An 18,373-nucleotide genomic window follows, 5' to 3' on the forward strand; every position below is an offset into this window, starting at 1 on the left:
GCTATTTACCTTTGGGTTGGAAAATGGGCAAATTGGCTTTTAGAGTTGTGTATATATTTTAAATTCAAGGTTATGTCTCTTTGAAAATCACTGTTTCTCTCCCTCCCTCATAGAGTTTTGTCATCTAGATTTGTAAACTTTATTCATTGATCCAGGAAGCACAGCATGCTGTCTGTGGGATAATTGGAGCTCAAACCATTCATACAGTTTCATTTTTCCACTGAAGTACACATAGCATAGATTCAGATAAGTAAAGCTAATAATACAACGTCAGGCTGTATTAATCTAAACTAAAAGGGGATTATGAAGAGTTCTTGAATTCAGAATAAAGTATGTACTGTTCTAAGGAGGAGGGTTTTTTTTAAGCTCTTAATCTCTTCTTCTAATGTAGAGGTGGGCATTCCACGGATGTGATACACAGAAGATTCCACCCTCTCCTTCACACTATGAAAATGGGACTTATTTCTTAATAACTCATTTTATGACTTTTCTTACCACAGTTGTTGAGCGAATCTGGCTTCCCCATTGACTTTGCTCGTCAGAAGGTGTAGCAAAGGGGGATCATGCAATCCCGGGACATTAAAACTGTCATCTGAATTTTGATCACGTGACCATGGAGATGCTGCAAAGGTTGTAAGTGTGAAAAACGGTTATAAGTCACTTTTTTCAGTGCTGTTGTAACTTGGAACTGTCACTAGTTCTAATAAAGTTCTAATAAACAAAACTGTAATCTTTTACAGGTAGCCCTCGACTTACAACAGTTCATTTAGTGACCATTTGAAGTTACAACGGCACTGAAAAAAGTGACTTATGACCGTTTTTCGCACTTACAACCTTTGCAGCATCTCCATGGTCACGTGATCAAAATTCAGATGACGGTTTTAATCTCCCGGGATTGCATGATCCCCCTTTGCTACACCTTCTGACGAGCAAAGTCAATGGGGAAGCCAGATTCATTTAACAATTTTGTTAACTAACTTAACAACTGCAGTGATTCACTTAACAACTTTTGATAACCTGTGGTAAAAAAAATGTCATAAAACGGGGCAAAATTCACTGAACAAATGTCTCACTTAGCAAGACAAATTTTGGACTCAGTTGTGGTTGTAAATCAAGGACTACCTGGTACTCAATCAGGTTTCTTTTTGGTAGGAAACATTCTCATCCTACTAGTTATTTTATCAGCTTCTCTGATAAGCTAGAAATGGATAGTTTGTCTTTCCGGGAAAACAATCAGCCTTCACTTGCAGCAGGTATATGATTCTTGGCTTTGGAATTAAAAAAAAAAACATAGTGCATTCCTGAGGGAGCAATTCTTATGCCTCATTCCTCAGATCAATTACAAGCAAAAGAATGGCACCTTCTCCCTCTCTCTCCTCCCTCCCTCCCCCTGCCCCCCCCCCCCAAAAAAATCCTGTTTGCGCTCCCTTTTTTCTTGTTCAGTGCTTATGTGATTGAAAGTTTCAGTCTTTCCTATCATACATTAAAGACACCCACATACAAATCCTGGAGAAGCAATAACTTAGAAGCACATAAAAAGAAGCTAAGAACGATTTATGTTCTTAAACTCCAGCAGCATTAGTAGCAGATTTAAAAATAGAACTTGGAAAAATATTCATTACAAGACTTGGTTCAAAAAGACTTTAAAAGTGATTTAGTGGTTATGTTTCAAAATCATGGGGAATAAAAGTTGTGCCAGAAAATGTTTAAGTAGTACAGCCATGCATCAGTTTAGATGGTAAAATATTGGACCTTGATGCAACATATTTCACCAGTATGGACCAAATTTTCACTTCAGTTTCTGTCACTTTGAGATTAGTGCACACACATAAAAATCTCTCTGATGCCTGGAGCTCTCTGATTCAGCACCCCTTCCTCAGTAACAGAAACACAGTTCTTTCAATCTGTCCATTCATAGATAAAAAAGGCATCTTGTATTTGTCTATGGAGATTCTCAGCCATCTAGATCATGGTTGTAGAAGCTGAAGAAGCTTCTTGGATGAGAAGCAAAACATCTTCAAAGAAAAAAACAGAAAGTCCAGTCGCATCTTGTATTTGTTGATCAGCTTTCTCTTCTTGCCCTTAACAGTAGTATGGTTTCCTTCCATACTACTGTAAAACATTTCAGAATGCCTTGAGAGAAACCTATAAGCAAACCAATATTGTAAACTGCTTGCAGATGTTTATACCTAAGGCATCCCAGAGAATTACTGAGAGTTTCTTAAACATACTGATTCAAACCTGGCATCCTTGCAAAATGACTCTTTAGATCAGGGATATCACATTGTCATGTGACATATTGCGACTTCCCCTTCGCTAAACCAGGCATAGATATGGCCAGCACATGACGCACCTGGCCCGCAGGCTGCGAGTTTGACACTCTTGCTTTAGATCAGGGGTGTCCAACCTTGGCAACTTTAAGACTTGTGGACTTCAACTCCCAGAATTCCTCAGCCAGCAAGTCTTAAAGTTGCCAAGGTTGGACACCCCTGCTTTAGATGGTTCTGCCTTAGGGATTATTATTTCTGCATTCCTTCAACTGTCTCTTAAGGTCCTCCTGAATATCTTCCTGTACCTTAAAATCTCTGGCAGGAGAGATTGAATTAAGATAGATATTTGAATGAAGAACACAAGCTGGCATAACACAGCAGCTAAGATGATATGAATCAAGATTTCTGATGAAATAGACATAAAAAAGATTAATATGTTGCTCCTTATTTAGGACTAGTGGACTTGTGTTTAAGATTCAAAACTGCAAGTTAAACAATCATCTTGGTGGCTTGAGAACCAAAATAGGGATCAATCTATCTCCCTAAAGAAATATGTTTGTTGTATGTTGATTTGATCAGAGGTCTTGATTATGAACATTATGAATAAACACACGGCATAAGATGCCCTGTCTTACTGAATACAGTAATTCGGTTTGGTTGAATGTTCACATCTAACCACATTGCAATTGATTTCCAGGCTCTGGATTCTGGTTTTAGGTGATTAGTGGAAGTGTATTACTGTATATTTATTTTAGGAAGATATTATATAATGGAGCGGGCATGAAGATGCAAGTTTGGGCAAGTATAAATTAGTTATAGAGATAATATATTTATGAAAGAAAAGTAGCTTTCTGCTTGCATTCTTCCGAAACCTTTTCTTGCTTTGTAGCAAACACTGCAGAAAAGACGATTGATGAATGTGTAAAAAAGAAGGGCAGATTGCTCTTTCAAGTTTCTTCTGATTCCAGGCTTGGATTTGACAAATATTTGAAAGGGAGGGAGCATTACATTCTTTGAATGTAGTATTGTTTACTGATAAGGTTAAGGATAGACTTAATGCAGCTTTGCACCGCATTTGGAAGGCTGCCCACTGGGTGGTCGAATGCATCAAGAAAGACACCAACGCAGGTTCTATCTTGGATGAGCTGCCCCGATCACAAGTTCGGGAAGCTCTTTTATTAAAAAACACACAGTGATACGTCACAAGCAGTGAATTCTATCCAATCATTAAGTTACATGAGAAGGAATATTAGTGCACACATAGTAACATCCAATCAGTTACATGGTCAGTGTGAAAGGTACAAGGTAACAAATCAGCGCCTGCATTACAGTTATTCGCCCATGATGACGTGTTTGTTGATTGATGATCTCTTTCTGTTCCTGGTACGCTTTCAGCCTACATGAGGCCTAGCCTGTACCGAAGCTGTAGAAACTAATTTATTACTGCAACTTAATATTCCTTTTTTCCTTAAAAATATTCCTAAATCCCCCAAAGATTAAATAGAAGAGGACGCAATAATTATAGCCCCTAACAATATATAAGACCTGGGCTGTCACTGGTACAAATAGAAAATCCTTAGGAAATGTGCTTCAGCATGAGATACATATTGTGAATCTTTTATAAAACTGGGAATGCCCAAAACTCTCTTCACTGTCAATATGATTGTGTAGTCTCTGAAATGGTAAATTCGAACAGCTTTATGGTAGTTTTAGAAAGTCACACACTACTAATTTTAGATAAATCAAATTCTCAATAAACATCTATTCTTCAATATGCAAATAGACTTTTTGTATCCCTAGAATTTCTCTTATATGAGAAGCTAAACTTCTAGGATTCCTATATTCGTTTCTGAACTGTACTTGCATACACTAATTCTTTCCTGAATTATTTTTAGGAAATTATATAAAGTAAACTATTTGAAGTTACCTAGCAAACATTAACAATTTCTGTACATTAACTTTTGTCTATTGCAAACTACTTGCAGCAAACCTATATGGGGATAAATGAAATAATATATTTTAAAACTAGAAACCTGCTTGTGCTCAGATTCTTGATATTACTGTAAAGTAACTTTAGTTCAAACCATTGGAATTATTTGATTAAAAATTGAGCTACTGGTCCTGTAGTGAAAACTTTGATTTAAATAAATCTATCCCATTAGTAGTTAATGCATAGAGTCCTAAGTTAGATAGTCTTTTAATACTAACTTTATGTGAGAGGAAGTAAATGAATATAATTTGTAGCGACAATTTGAGATCTTGAGTTAAATAAAACTTTTTGTTGCATTTACTATAAATATTCCAAATAATCGATGCAGTATATAAATATGTGTTTGTGTCTGTCACATTTTAGGCATCATCAGATATATTTGGGCAACTAACTTAAAAAACGTGAATCTTAGAAAGAAGTGGGAAAAAGTAACATAAAAATATTGTTTATAATTCTTTCCCTTTGGGGGAAAATATTTGCCGTAAAATATTTGGGGTCAGCTAAAATAAAAAGATGACATTCTAGATCTATCATTTTTAATTCCTTCGTTTGCTTTTGTGATCATGTTCTAAAAATAAAAGAGATACAAATGAAAAATGTCAAGTATTCAGCTACAGTTTGGAAGTTTTTGTTCTGGAAATTTACATTCCAGATTAAATGATGAAGACTAGAGACAGTAATATTAGGTCTCTCCCTCCCATTTCATTTGGAAATGATTCTAAGCAATTCGCATGCCATATTTATATAAATAAAGTTAACAAGTACAAATTTTAGATCAGGGGTCTTCAAACTTGACAGCTTTAAGACTTGTGGACTTCAACTCCCAGAATTCCTCCTCCAGTCATGTTAGCTCAGGAATTCTGGGAGTTGAAGCCCACAAGTCTTAAACTTGCCAAGTTTGAAGACCCTTGTTTTAGATGAAGAACAGAATTATTATTGAATTACTTTTTAGGTTTTTTTGAGGCTTATAAATGAAGGATAGCAAATAACTAACCTTTACAACACATTAGAGAGCTATTCTTTCATCAGTCACAAAATTTGAAGCCATTATTTTTATTTTTATTTATTTGATTTGCCAATTGTTTACAAGATAATAAGTATAAGTGTATGCATAGTTGTGAATACATGAAATGGGTACATATAAGAAAAATAAAAGAAGAATAAGAGAAACAATAGGACAGGGACGGTAGGCACGTTGGTGCGCTTATGCACGCCCCCTACAGACCTCTTAGGAAAGGGGTGAGGTCAATAGTAGACAGTCTAAGGTTAAAGTTTTTGGGGTTTGGGGAAGAAACTACAGAGTCGGGTAGAGTATTCCAGACATTGACCACTCTATTGCTGAAGTCGTATTTCCTGCAATCAAGTTTGGTGCAGTTAACTTTGAGTTTATATCTATTGTGTGCTCTTGTGTTGTTATGGTTGAAGCTGAAGTATTCATTAACAGGTAGGACATTGCAATGTATGATTTTATATACCATGCTTAAATCAGACCGAAGACGGCGTAATTCAAGGTTTTCTAGTTCTAGAATTTCAAGTCTACTTTCATGGGAAAGTAGAGTCAAGTCTCCTTCAAGTCAAGCTCTACCTTTGGTGACTTCAGTATGTCCACTGTATCCAAGTAGTTTTCTTTTTAGGAAAAATAGAAATGATTTGCCATCTCTTTTTTCATCATCGTCATCGTTATTGTTAATATTTTGGTAGTTTCCCAGTCTAGCATAAAGCATTAGTATTTGCTGGAGGTTTCCTGTCCAAGCATTAAGTACTGCTTAGTTTCTGAGCCCAGATAAAGTTGGCCAAGTTCTGTTAAGAGCCATGGTGGTGCATTGGTTAAAGTTCAGTATTTCTGCCGATTGCCAGCAGTTCAATTCTGACGGGCTCAAGGTTCACTGAGCCTTCCATCCTTCCGAGGTAAGGACCCAGATTCAAGTGAACTTCTAGGTCCTTCTGTATAATCCACAAAACATCTTAGGGAACTTTCAAAAAATCTTTTCCTAATATTTCCTAAACATTTTTAAATTTAATTTTAAGTATTATTCCTTTTCTTTAGAATAGAATATCTTCAGTATGCATCTTGTTTTTTTTGCTGAGCAAGTTCTATTTTGCTCTGCTTTGCTGATGTTTATTAAACAAAAATTCCACTCTGATCTGGTTTGCACTCAGAATGAGGTTTTCTTTTATTTTATTTTTAAAAAGTTAATATGTGGGAAAGCTGGCCAATAGGCCTTTTTTTGGATCGGTTACTTTCTGAGGTGTTGTTTTGGAGTAGAGTGGGCCAGTATCTTATTTAAAGAAGGTATAATGGTCACATAGCCAGATATTTAAAGTGGATTCAGCCTTTTGGAGTCTTTCCCATGGACTTGGTGGTACAGGCAGATATTGTTTAAGGTATTGTTGCAGGGTATAAGCTTTTCCAGATAAAGCTGCCTTTTGCAATTGACTGATGGTGATTTTGTCAATGCTAATTATGTTCAAGTGGTACTCAAACTGTTTTAGGGCTGCACCTAATGCGCCTATAGCAGCTGGTACTATTTTTGCCTATTTGCAACAATCAAGTCTATTTGCAGATCTTTGTATTTTGCAGACCTTGATTTTCTCTAGTTTTTTTTTCTCTTTTATTCTGCTATATCCAAATATTTATTGCAAATTTTTTTGTCTTTCTTATCAACAGTAGTTAAAAATCTAGCATGTTCTGTGGCAGGTACTCTGCTCTCTGTTTGAATTCTAAAGTCCCAGAACCCATTGACTTTTTCATTCTTCATTAGCTTGTCTATTTTGTGATTCCACCAGTTGCTGCTTATTGTACATGGTATTTCTTGCTTGCAGGCAAGTGTTATTTATTGCAAATATTTCGATGTGCCATTGTTGCTACTTTGTGATTCTGTTGTCTGCAATCAGTCTGTGCAACCTTCTTGCAGCAGCTAACTAGGTGTTCCTTCAGCTTCTCTGCAGAGATAGGATTTGCTGTCTGTTGCTGTCCTCTCAATCCTGGCTTTATATGCATTTGTTTTTAAGCCGTAAACTTTCTAGCCAGAATTAGCCCTTCTTTCTCTTTCTTCAAGTTTCCTGTTTTTAGCCATTGCCAGGTCTTGTTGTTATTTTCTTCGCCTATTGGTTCCCCCCTCTTTTTTTTAGTGTACTGGCCATATATTATTTTGCCTTCCCGTGCCTCTTTTCTATTCTTCATTTGGTCTTTCTTATAAGCCAGTTTGATCTCTTAAGCCTTACTGTGTACTAGCTTCAGTGCATCATTGTCCTTCAGGTTTTCTTCCAGTGCCCTTTTTTCTTCTTCATCTATCTGGTGTACTTACAAAATTGCATTCCCACTTATTCTTGGTAAGTAGACTCTGTCAATGTCACTGCATTGGATGAAGGAGATGGTTCATTGTGATTATTTTTCTGGTCTTCCTACCAGAGCTGCTAGTTCAGTTTGAGCCCAGTCCACTATGCCAGCTGTATATATAATTCCCGGAATTGCTCAAATGTTAATTGCCTTGATGGAATTTCCTGCACTAGATTGGGCTTTAAGATCTTCTTCGCTCTAATGATATATTCGGTACTAACTTTTTTCTTGACTTCAGTGACCCCAATGTTGTCATCCTGAAGGATTTGTTTAACTTCACTTTTTATTAAATTTGTTTATTGATATTTATTGATCAGTTGTTCTTTGATCTCCTTATTCTTCAGATTCTTTTTTTAAAATCTGTTCTAGCTTACTTGATCCAATCTTAGCAAGCTGATCTTATTTTCTAACCTGATTTTCTACTTTAGTGATGCACTGTTTGACTTTTTTCCTTGTTTGTTGATTTTGCATCCAAGATCTCCAGTTATAACTGCAGCAGTGCTCTATATCAGTTAGTTTGCTTCTTGCAGTAAATTGATGCTTGTATTTGATATTACAATGTTGACATCTTTTAATACTACTGTATTTGGGGTTTTCTTTCTTTGTAACCAGCTTCAGTCCAGGTAACCATATTCTGTTGATTTTGTGCTGCTCTAGAAGCTCAGTTTTTCATCATTTTAAGTTCTTCTGTTTTTTTTCAATTGGAGAACTTTGTTCTTTCTGAGAAGGTAAAGGAGAGGATGCCTGGTTTGGGAATGAGAACAGTTCACTGGTGATGCTAGTGAACTTCCTCTACTACCAATACCCCCCTTAGTTGTTTTTACTGTCTAAGCTACTTCTTGCAAGGCTTAAATTTCTTTGTCCTGGGTAGACCGTTGATGATGATATTGATCTGTTCTGTGACTTCAGAAACTGAATGTTGTTCTTTCGAGAACTGGTGCATCCTTTTCAGATATCATTTTCTCATTGGACTTGATTTATAATAGTAAATAATTATTTATTTGTTTGCAGTTTTTGTATATTTGTGGTAAGCAACTTTTTTCCAGTAATTCTACAGCTCCTTGCCCTGGTTGCTCGGTTAACAGTCCTGAGTCCTATAATCCATTTGTGACCAGATATCTAGAAACTCCTACACTTAGCATGGTCATTGTTGATCCAGGCAATGACTCGGCTGGGATAAATTTCAGTCATTATGTCTCACCATATTGTTTATGAGACAGACATTCTTTGTCTGGCTCCTCTGAGGAGACCTCTCCATGATGATTGAAACTCTGGCATAGTTCTAATCTTTCTCAAAGCATGCAACCCTATAACCTCATCAAGGCAGTGCCTCATTGGGGATTTTTGTCATTATCATAATATTTTAACCTGCCTTTTTTATTACAATATATACCCCAAGGAAGAAATCGTACCTGTATTTCTTCCTCCTATTTCCCCTACAACAATAAGCCTCTGAGGTTAATTGGGTGAGAGAGAGAGAGTGATTGGCTAAAGTCACCTAGTCATTTGTTTTTAATTCTAAGGTGGGGTAGAGCTCACTATCTATCTCCGGGTTTTTAGACCAGCACCTCAACCATTACACAAACTGGCTTTCTTGCCAGGGTTTTCCCCCCCTATTGTTTAGGATCTGGGAGGCACAGTTCTGAGTCTAGCCTAAGATTATGCCTTTTAGTAGGAAGATTCTTACCATGACAATCTTGTTCTGGGGAATCATTGTCATAATTAAGAAACATCCCTTAGAAAATATCTGAGGAGTTGAATTGCAGCCTTACAAAATTGGGTACAGAAAGAGCTGGGCCTGATTTTCCATCCAGTGGGAGTTGGGGGTTGTGTCTTCTTATCCAGGAACTCTAATTTTCACTCTGCAGAGAACTGTATAAGTAAGTTTGATGTCAGACTCTGGGCTGATATTCTGATATTTCTTTTATGAAAATGAGATTGCTGATACACGTGTAATTTCACAAAGAACATTTGATGACCTTGTCTTTCTCTATGTGCTAGGTAATGGAAATGTATCTTCCCTTCTGTGGTATTGCCATATCCAATGCTCAATTGTTTGCTGCTTCCAGGAAGGAGTACGATAGAAGCAGAGTAAGTCACAATAACAACAAGAATAACTATCATTAATATTATTTCATATGGCATCTGTTTTACTATGTGATAAAAGATCAAGTTATGATTTGCATAACTGTTTGCACAGTTACTGTATTCTGTAGTTTCAGCAAAATGAACATAATTGATATTATTCTTAATTTGAGGTTATATTTTAATATTGCCATATTTATTTTTATCCAGTGAAGCGGTTTGTGCAGTTCTTTAAATTCATTTGGGAAAAACGTGCTTTGAAACATACAGGAGCACAAATGTAGCACTCTGTTCAGCTTATTAAAGCAGCCACATTATTTTTCAAGACTGTGTGGTTGCCGCAGAGAGATATCTGCTACAGCTGCATGATCCTGAGAATAGATCTGGCTGCAGCGGTAATGAGTTAGCATCTTTGTACACCTTTCCCTGGGAATAAGCTACACTGAATTGTGGAATTTGCTTGTTTATAAATATGAAGAAGTCATATTTAGAAGAAGAATATTGTTTCCTATTTTCTCATTCTTCTATCTCCTTACACCCAAATGATGTATCTTTTTTATATTTTTATTTGCTAGTATTTACAGAAATTCATTTCTACATCTACTGTGCCACCACATCTAAACTAAATAACAACCAATAAAACTTTATCAATATTTTACAGTGCATAACCTAAGATACTCTGTTTAGAGATGTCTCCCCTGCTCTTTAGAAATTGACTGTAGCAGAAATACAATTTCTGGTCTTTTTTTTTTTTTTTTTTGACATTTCAGCTTGCTTGATTTCCCCTGTCTCTTTGCCAGATGGATAATATTGGGGAGCACAGTGGGAAGCAGGGAGAATAAGGGGGGAGCCTTCTAAGCAGAGGTGGTATTCAGCAGGTTCTGACCAGTTCTGGAGAACCGGTAGCAGAAATTTTGAGTGGTTTGGAGAACTGGCAAATACCACCTCTGACTGGGGATTTTACAGTATCCTTCCCCTGCCACGCCCACCAAGCCACGCCCACAGAACCGGTAGTTTAAAAAAATTGAACCCCACCACTGCTTCTAAGGTAATATTCCTCATCCATTGGCTTTGCTGTGCCTCATTCCTGAAATTTATGTGGATTCAGTCATAGTCATGTTCATTTTGTTTAATTTGTCATTTTTTTCTCCACTGCTATTTGCTGCTTCTTTTTTTATTTCCAAAAAGTAAAAAAAGTAAAGGAAAAGAATTTCACAATAGTAATGTTAGACGCATTACCCCAACAGCGCTAATATGTGCCCTATCTTTAGGACTGGTGCTATGCAAACCCAATTCTTATTTTCTTTAGTAGCTCAATACATCTTGGAAGCCTGATTTCCTTTTGGAATACTAACATAACGAGCTTTCATTAGTTTGTGAAAATAATTCATACCACAATTCCAATAATGTGGAAACATAACAAATAAATAAATAGCTTTAAAAAAATCCTAAATTTAAAGGAGAGGTTTCTTCTGCTCTTTTTTTTCACTTTGCCAAACTTGGATCCCTGTGGATAATTTCTGCAAGGATACCACAAAGCAGGAGTATTATGAAAGAAGAAAGCCTTGATTATTAGTGCTTACTTATGCAGCTTTTATGTACAAAGTATTTTTACCCCCATTTTGGGGAGACTTCCTCACTCAAATTTATTACTGAAATTCAAATCGACCATTGCTAATTAGTTTCGTTTCTGAGGTTAGCATGTGCTTTTCCTCCCCTCCCCCCCACCCATTCCAAATAATAAGGCTAATTGTTATAGTACCATACGATCATATTATGGATTGGGATTATCAATTAGCATTCTATCACTTTGTCCATGCTCATATCTGGAAATCAGGTAGCATATAAATTAAACAATAAAAATATATATAAATGTTGAATTACCCTTGCCTTGAAGCAATGTTTTCTTTTGTCTTAGGGGCCTTTCCAACTTTTACAAATTATGGAGGACCCCAGAAAAGCTCTTGTTTGTAAGGGTTACATTTTTGCCATATTTACTGTATTAAATATCTCATGATTGTTTAGTGGAATTTAAAGATGGTATTATTTTTTTAACATCGGGTAGCAAATAATTGATTTTGATTTTATTTTGCTTAGACGGTGACCCCACCTCTGGGTCCTAGTACCACACTTTAAGAAACACTGCCCTAGAGAAGTAAGAGAACTAGGTCTTATTCTGTGGAAACACCTTTTGAAATAATAGTTATGTTGATATATCGGCTAACCTATGTTTTTGTGAAGTAGAGTGACTGAACCTAAACTGACTGCTGAGAATAACATTTTGCCTAAAAGTTGCCCTATGAGATGACAAAATCATAACTAAATGAACATGGTAGAAAGTTATCCCTATGTTGACTTTTTTTCTATGCATTAGGAAGACATGAGGAAGGATAGAAATTTTCCTTGGAGATACAATTTTGAGAATTATATATCTCTTATAATAATGTAATAACAATTTTTTAAAAAGGAGCATCCAGAAACTGCCCTTGCCTGTCCATTTGGGTGACATGTCTCACTCACCCTTTTTTCCCTCCAGATGTATTAAGTGCAGAGCATGAATCCTAAAAGTTGATCCATCTGCCCAGTCACTTACGTTTGTATTAGTTCACCATTTTTTCCCTTTCATATTGTAGTCGGCAGTTCTGGGCCCAATCCTATCCTTGAAAGGAGAACAAAACAGGACTAGAAAATTTTCTTCTAGCCACTCCTAGCGGTTTTAGCATCTTTCTGTAAAAAATCTCTGCTGTTCTTCAGCTGGTGATTGCCCACCTCTGCCTTAATTAGTGCAGTATGAATAAGAGCAGAAATTGGCATCAGTACACTGTTCTGTATTCACACTGGGTGTTGTGTCATGTTTGCATACTCCTTGTTTTCTACAGCACTCATAACTGAAATAAATCCCATGTAAAATGCATGGTATTGGGTTGCCTGAAATCTATTCAGCTTCACTACCATAATCATCAAGGCTATAATTCCGTATGAGAAAAGATTCTTTTTTCTTTTCCACATAATTACATTGAAACATTCAGAAAAGCTATTCTGGGCTTTTTTCTTAGTCTTTACTAATACTTTTCAAGATCACTTAATATCTAGTTTATTTCAAAAATTTGGTAGACTGCCACTGAGAATTAATCTGTTATGTTATAATTTGCCTTGTGAAGCACATAAATTAGATACTACAATCTGAAGCAAAGTAGCTGTGAGATTAATTAACGCTTTGTATCTCTACTTTCAAATTGCAATGAACGAAAAAATAATGATCTCATGTTCAGCACAAGGTCACACAGGTTACAGAAAGCTAATATTCCCTGACTAGGACATTCCCTAGTCAGAAATAGTTTAAAAAATAGTTGAAATATATTCAGGTCTCTTACAGGGGAACTAAATTGAGAACATTCCATATGTACATGCCCTGGTACCTATGCATCTAAGTTTAATTTCAAAGTATCCAGTATCCCAGAGTGTTAGTAACTGGTTCTTTTTACAGCTCTTTTTTGAAATATCACACAATTATTTATTCATTACTTTTGGAAACCAATTGTGATTGATTTCCATCCCATGTATGAAGGCCTTGCTGGAGGTGGTTAATGATCTCTTTGAAGAACAGACAGACTTGGAGAAAATTGTGAAAAAAATTATGCATCGAGCCCAGAATCTACTCAAGTGTGAGCGTTGCCTGGTATTGCTTCTTGACGACATTGAATCACCAGTAAGTAATATTTCACATTTTGAAAAGTATATTTTATGTAAGTGTCATGATGTTTGTATTTATTTATTCAGCATGTATTTAAATTTTGTTTAAAATTTGTACAGTACTAAGTTTTTGGTTGACTAAGTTGAAACCGATAGCTAGTAAGGTGGAATAATCGTGAACAATTAGATACTGAAAATACTGGTTTTGCTGAGAGAAAAGCTTGAGTGGAATGGGAGTGTAGATTCTTGTGCTCAACTGTTCTTTATGAAGTAACATTCCCATTTCAGAGGAAAAAGGGAGATGGATTATTAAGAGCCACAGTTTCATGCCCCTGGTGGAGACTGACTCTGAGCAAGAGGAGGAACAGCCAACAGGGAGTGGAAGTGTGGCTCCAGAGGTGGTGGAGGAGGCTAGGGAAGGGCAGAGGCCGGCTGAATAGTCAGAGGAGGATCCAGGCCCATCCCCTCTCCATCCTAGGGTATGCAGGGAGGAGAGGATCAGGGAAAAACGTGGACTACTCGGGAGGAGAGGGCCACGATCCTCCTCATGGGTTGCAGCTGTGAGCTCTGTATAAGAGTTTGAAACTGCGTGTTCACAGACGCTGGAGTCAAATTAGTGCTTTCTTTGGAGGAGGTTTATCTTTGTTGGCGGTCTTCCCATGGACTCTCCCCGGTTATCTTCCTGGAATGTGTGATTAATTATCTTGGTTTGCCTTGGAACTCTCGTCAATGCGGTTTGTTTTTGGTTTCCTTTTGCTTCATTATCTACTTTTTGAATTTAAACTGTGACTAATAAAACAGCAAAGTTAAGTTGAAGCCATTACAATACCTTGTTTCATGTTTTAGTTTTTGTGTTTTTTTGAGACACTATGGGTCATCACATACAGTGGCGCAGAGGTTAGAATACAGTACTGCAGGCTACTTCTGTTGACTGCAAGCTGCTTGCAGTTTGGCAGTTTGAATATCATCAGGTTCAAGGTTGACTCAGCCTTCCATCCTTCCGAGTTTGGTAAAATGAGGACCCAGATTGTGGGGGAAATATGCTGACTCTGTAAACTGCTTACAGAGGGCTGTAAAGCACTGTGAAACAGTATATAAGTCTAAGTGCTATTGCTATTAAGAAATATGAAATATAAATAAATTCAGCAGAAGTAGAAATGGAATGAAACATTGCTCATTTTCTATTATACAGTCTAGGTTGTGGGGGTGATTTCACTTAACCCACCAAGTAATAATTTTTCTTCCCTCCGCTCACCTTTAAAACTGGGAAGGTGCTAAATTAAACAAAGGAATGAATGGACATTTCTTGCCCTTCTGCAGTGTTAGGGGGAAAAATAGCTTCTGATTAGAATTAGAATACTTTATTGGCCGAGTGTGATTGGACACAGAAGGAATTTGTCTTGGTGTAAATACTCTCAGTATACATAAAGAAAAGATACATTTGTTAAGAATCAAGAATCATAACATACAACACTTAATGATAGTCATAGGGTACAATCAACAATCAAATCATACTAGGAAACAGTCAATATAAATCGTAAGGATACACTGATCATACACTTGGTGGTGTCAGTGTTCCAACTAACCAACTCCAAAACCAATAAACTCCAAGATGAGCATTTCCTCAAAGTTCCATTTTATTGGAGTTGTCATATTGGCACATCTGGGAAAACCCAAATCTGAGAGTTCCGGGTTTTCCCTTCCCAAAAGAAAATCAAAGTTCCATCCCCTGTACCCATCAGTCCATCACATGGACCAATCAATCGTCGCCCCAACTGGAGACATTCCTCTAGACATTCCAGGTGCAGGATGACACGTCCTTGACTCTCTGAGAAAGAATGTTGTTGAGTCTAATCTACCTTACTATGAAATCCCCCCTCGCAAATTCCCAGGCACTAAATGTGGCAGCCTCGAAGCTTCCGAGTAAAAAATGGCTTCCAAGGCTGATAGGTGGTATATTTGTTGAAGCCTATGTTTTTTAAAATATTTTTGAAGGCATAGTAGCTTCATTCAATCCATTAGATCCTTGACCTTTGAATATACACTGCTCAAAAAAATAAAGGGAACACTTAAACAACACAATGTAACTCCAAGTCAATCACACTTTTGTGAAATCCAACTGTCTACTTAGGTAGCAACACTGATTGACAATCAATTTCACATGCTGTTGTAAAAATGGAATAGACAACAAGTGGAAAGCATAGGCAGTTAGCAAGACATCCCCAATAAAGGAGTGGTTCTGCAGATGGTGACCACAGACCCCTTCTCAGTTCCTATGCTTCCTGGCTGATGGTTTGGTCACTTTTGAATGCTGGCGGTGCTTTCACTCTAGTGGTAGCATGAGAGGGAGTCTCCAACCCACACAAGTGGCTCAGGTAGTGCAGCTCATCCAGGATGGCACATCAATGCGAGCTGTGGCCAGAAGGTTTGCTGTGTCTGTCAGCGTAGTGTCCAGAGCATGGAGGCACTACCAGGAGACAGGCCAGTACATCAGGAGACATGGAGGAGGCCTAGGAGGGCAACAACCCAGCATCAGGACCGCTATATCCGCCTTTGTGCAAGGAGGGACAGGAGGAACACTGCCAGAGCCCTGCAAAATGACCTCCAGCGGGCCACAAATGTTCATGTGGCTGCTCAAACGGTCAGAAACAGACTCCATGAGGGTGTTATGAGGGCTCGACGTCCACAGGTGGGGGCTGTGCTTACAGCCCAACACTGTGCAGGACCTTTGGCATTTGCCAGAGAACACCAAGATTAGAAAATTCACCACTGGTGCCCTGTGCTCTTCCCAGACGAAAGCAGGTTCACACTGAGCACATGTGACAGACGTGACAGGGTCTGGAGACGCCATGGAGAACGATCTGCTGCCTGCAACATCCTCCAGCATGACCGGTTTGGTAGTGGGTCAGTAATGGTGTGGGGTGGCATTTCTTTAGGGGGCCGCGCACCCCTCCATGTGCTCGCCAGATGTAGCCTGACTGCCATTAGGTACCGAGATGAGATCCTCAGACCCCTTGTGAGACCATATGCTGGTGCGGTTGGCCCTGGGTTCCTCCTAATGCACGACAATGCTATACCTCATGTGGCTGGAGTGTGTCAGCAGTTCCTGCAAGACGAAGGCATTGATGCTATGGACTGGCCCGCCCGTTCCCCAGACCTAAATCCAATTGAGCACATCTGGGACATCTTTTGTCTCGCTCCATCTACCAACACCACGTTGCACCACAGACTGTCCAGGAGTTGGGGGATGCTTTAGTCCAGGTGTGGGAGGAGATCCCTCAGGAGACCATCCGCCACCTCATCAGGAGCATGCCCAGGCGTTGTAGGGAGGTCATACAGGCAAATGGAGGCCACACACACTACTGAGCCTCATTTTGATGTGTTTTAAGGACATTACATCAAAGTTGGATCAACCTGTAATGTTTTTTTCCACTTTAATTTTGAGTGTAACTCCAAATCCAGACCTCCATGGGTTGCTAAATTTGATTTCCACTGATAATTTTTGTGTGATTTTGTTGTCAGCACATTCAACTATGTAATGAACAAAGTATTTAATGAGAATATTTCATTCATTCAGATCTAGGATGTCTTATTTTTGTGTTCCCTTTATTTTTTTGAGCAGTGTATAATCCACTGAAATTAATGGACAACCTTTGTTTACTGAGCTTTGGGAAAGGATCATAATTAGAATGACCACACACTCTGTATTACAAAGGATATTCCTTTATTTCAGAAAGCTGTCCTTTAGATTTTTGTTGTTTTGCTCTTGGGTTTTCCTTTGTTACAAACAATTTTGTTTTGATCCTTATGAACCTCTTTCAGGTTTTCTCCTTTTTCAGGTTGCTCCTTTATTTTTTCCAGAAAATGTGGTCAGTGTAGTCATAGTTCAATGTCAGGATGTACATAACATTGCAAATTACAATTCCTGGCATATCAGAACAATTTTCTGATTGGCACCTTAAAAGCTACTTTAGATTAGTTTAAACAATATTGAATTTGATACACTGATAATCTAACATTCAGACTCCAGTTTATTTATATATTTGATTCACACTACACTAAACAATATAAAAACAATTTAATAGAAACCAGGAAAGAAGACCAAAACAACAAACCCCCAAACATCCCACCAGTAACTAACATCCTGCAAATGGTACACCAACCACTTTAGCCCAAGGCCTGGGAGAAAAGTCAGGCCTTTGTAGGCCTTTGGAAAGCCAACAGGGTGGGAGATATTCAGATCTGAGGAAATTTCATTCTACAAATGAAGGCAAATATATGTGTCCCAGGATAATGTTGTAGTATCCAATCTGGATTGGTGTACATATTCTGGTGAGAGAGAAGTTCCCCAAAGTTGAGTTTCAGCATGAGGCTGAAAGCTCAGAAGACTAAACCTCTGGTCCGGTGCCCAACCCAGATTGGATCCTACATTTCTATTCCAGGTGACAGGCATTGTGACAGAGAAACTGTGTTTCTTGGGTCCTGATAGATGAACTTGTTTAATTGAAAGAACCTGAAATGCATCAATATTGTCAGTTCAAATTGGCCATGCAGATACCATGGGATATAGGTAGCCCCTCTCATAAATAGGTCCTATGCAGTGTAAGGCTTTATAGTTCATACACTTTGATTGTACCCAGAAGCAAACTGGCAACCAATCCAGCTTGCAAAGGAAGGGTATCACATGGATATATTGAGACATGCCCATAACTGTGCTTCCTTAGCTATGTAAAGTTTCTGCATGGTCTTCAAGGCAGCCCCATGTAGCCCTAATGTTCACTCAGTACTCCAAACTATAAAATATTTCACTGTTCACTGTTGGAGGTCTTCAAATAACAAGAAACATTACTTAAAAACAACTTGGTGATCTTGAAACCATACTTTGGAATAATTATTCTATTCCTATTCTTTTTTCTAATTCTGTTCCTTTTTCTATTCTATTCTGTTCTGTTCTGTTCTGTTCTGTTCTATTCTATTCATTACATGTTTATCCCA

At 37.9% G+C, this 18,373-nt stretch overlaps 1 protein-coding gene across 3 annotated transcripts in view; it reads left to right on the forward strand.

Moving 5' to 3' along the window:
* Positions 1-18,373, forward strand: part of PDE11A (phosphodiesterase 11A) — a 169,275-nt gene that overhangs the window by 61,633 nt on the left and 89,269 nt on the right. For all 3 annotated transcript variants that reach the window (XM_087949668.1, XM_087949667.1, XM_087949669.1), the window contains exons 3-4: positions 9,602-9,691; positions 13,254-13,394. In XM_087949668.1, coding sequence (XP_087805794.1) covers positions 9,602-9,691; positions 13,254-13,394 — 231 coding nt within the window. The remainder of the gene's footprint in view (positions 1-9,601; positions 9,692-13,253; positions 13,395-18,373) is intronic.

Source organism: Notechis scutatus, chromosome 1 (assembly GCF_049901735.1).
Source record: "Notechis scutatus isolate UNSWTSFEM ecotype Mainland chromosome 1, rNotScu1.2, whole genome shotgun sequence".
Lineage (NCBI taxonomy): Eukaryota > Metazoa > Chordata > Lepidosauria > Squamata > Elapidae > Notechis > Notechis scutatus.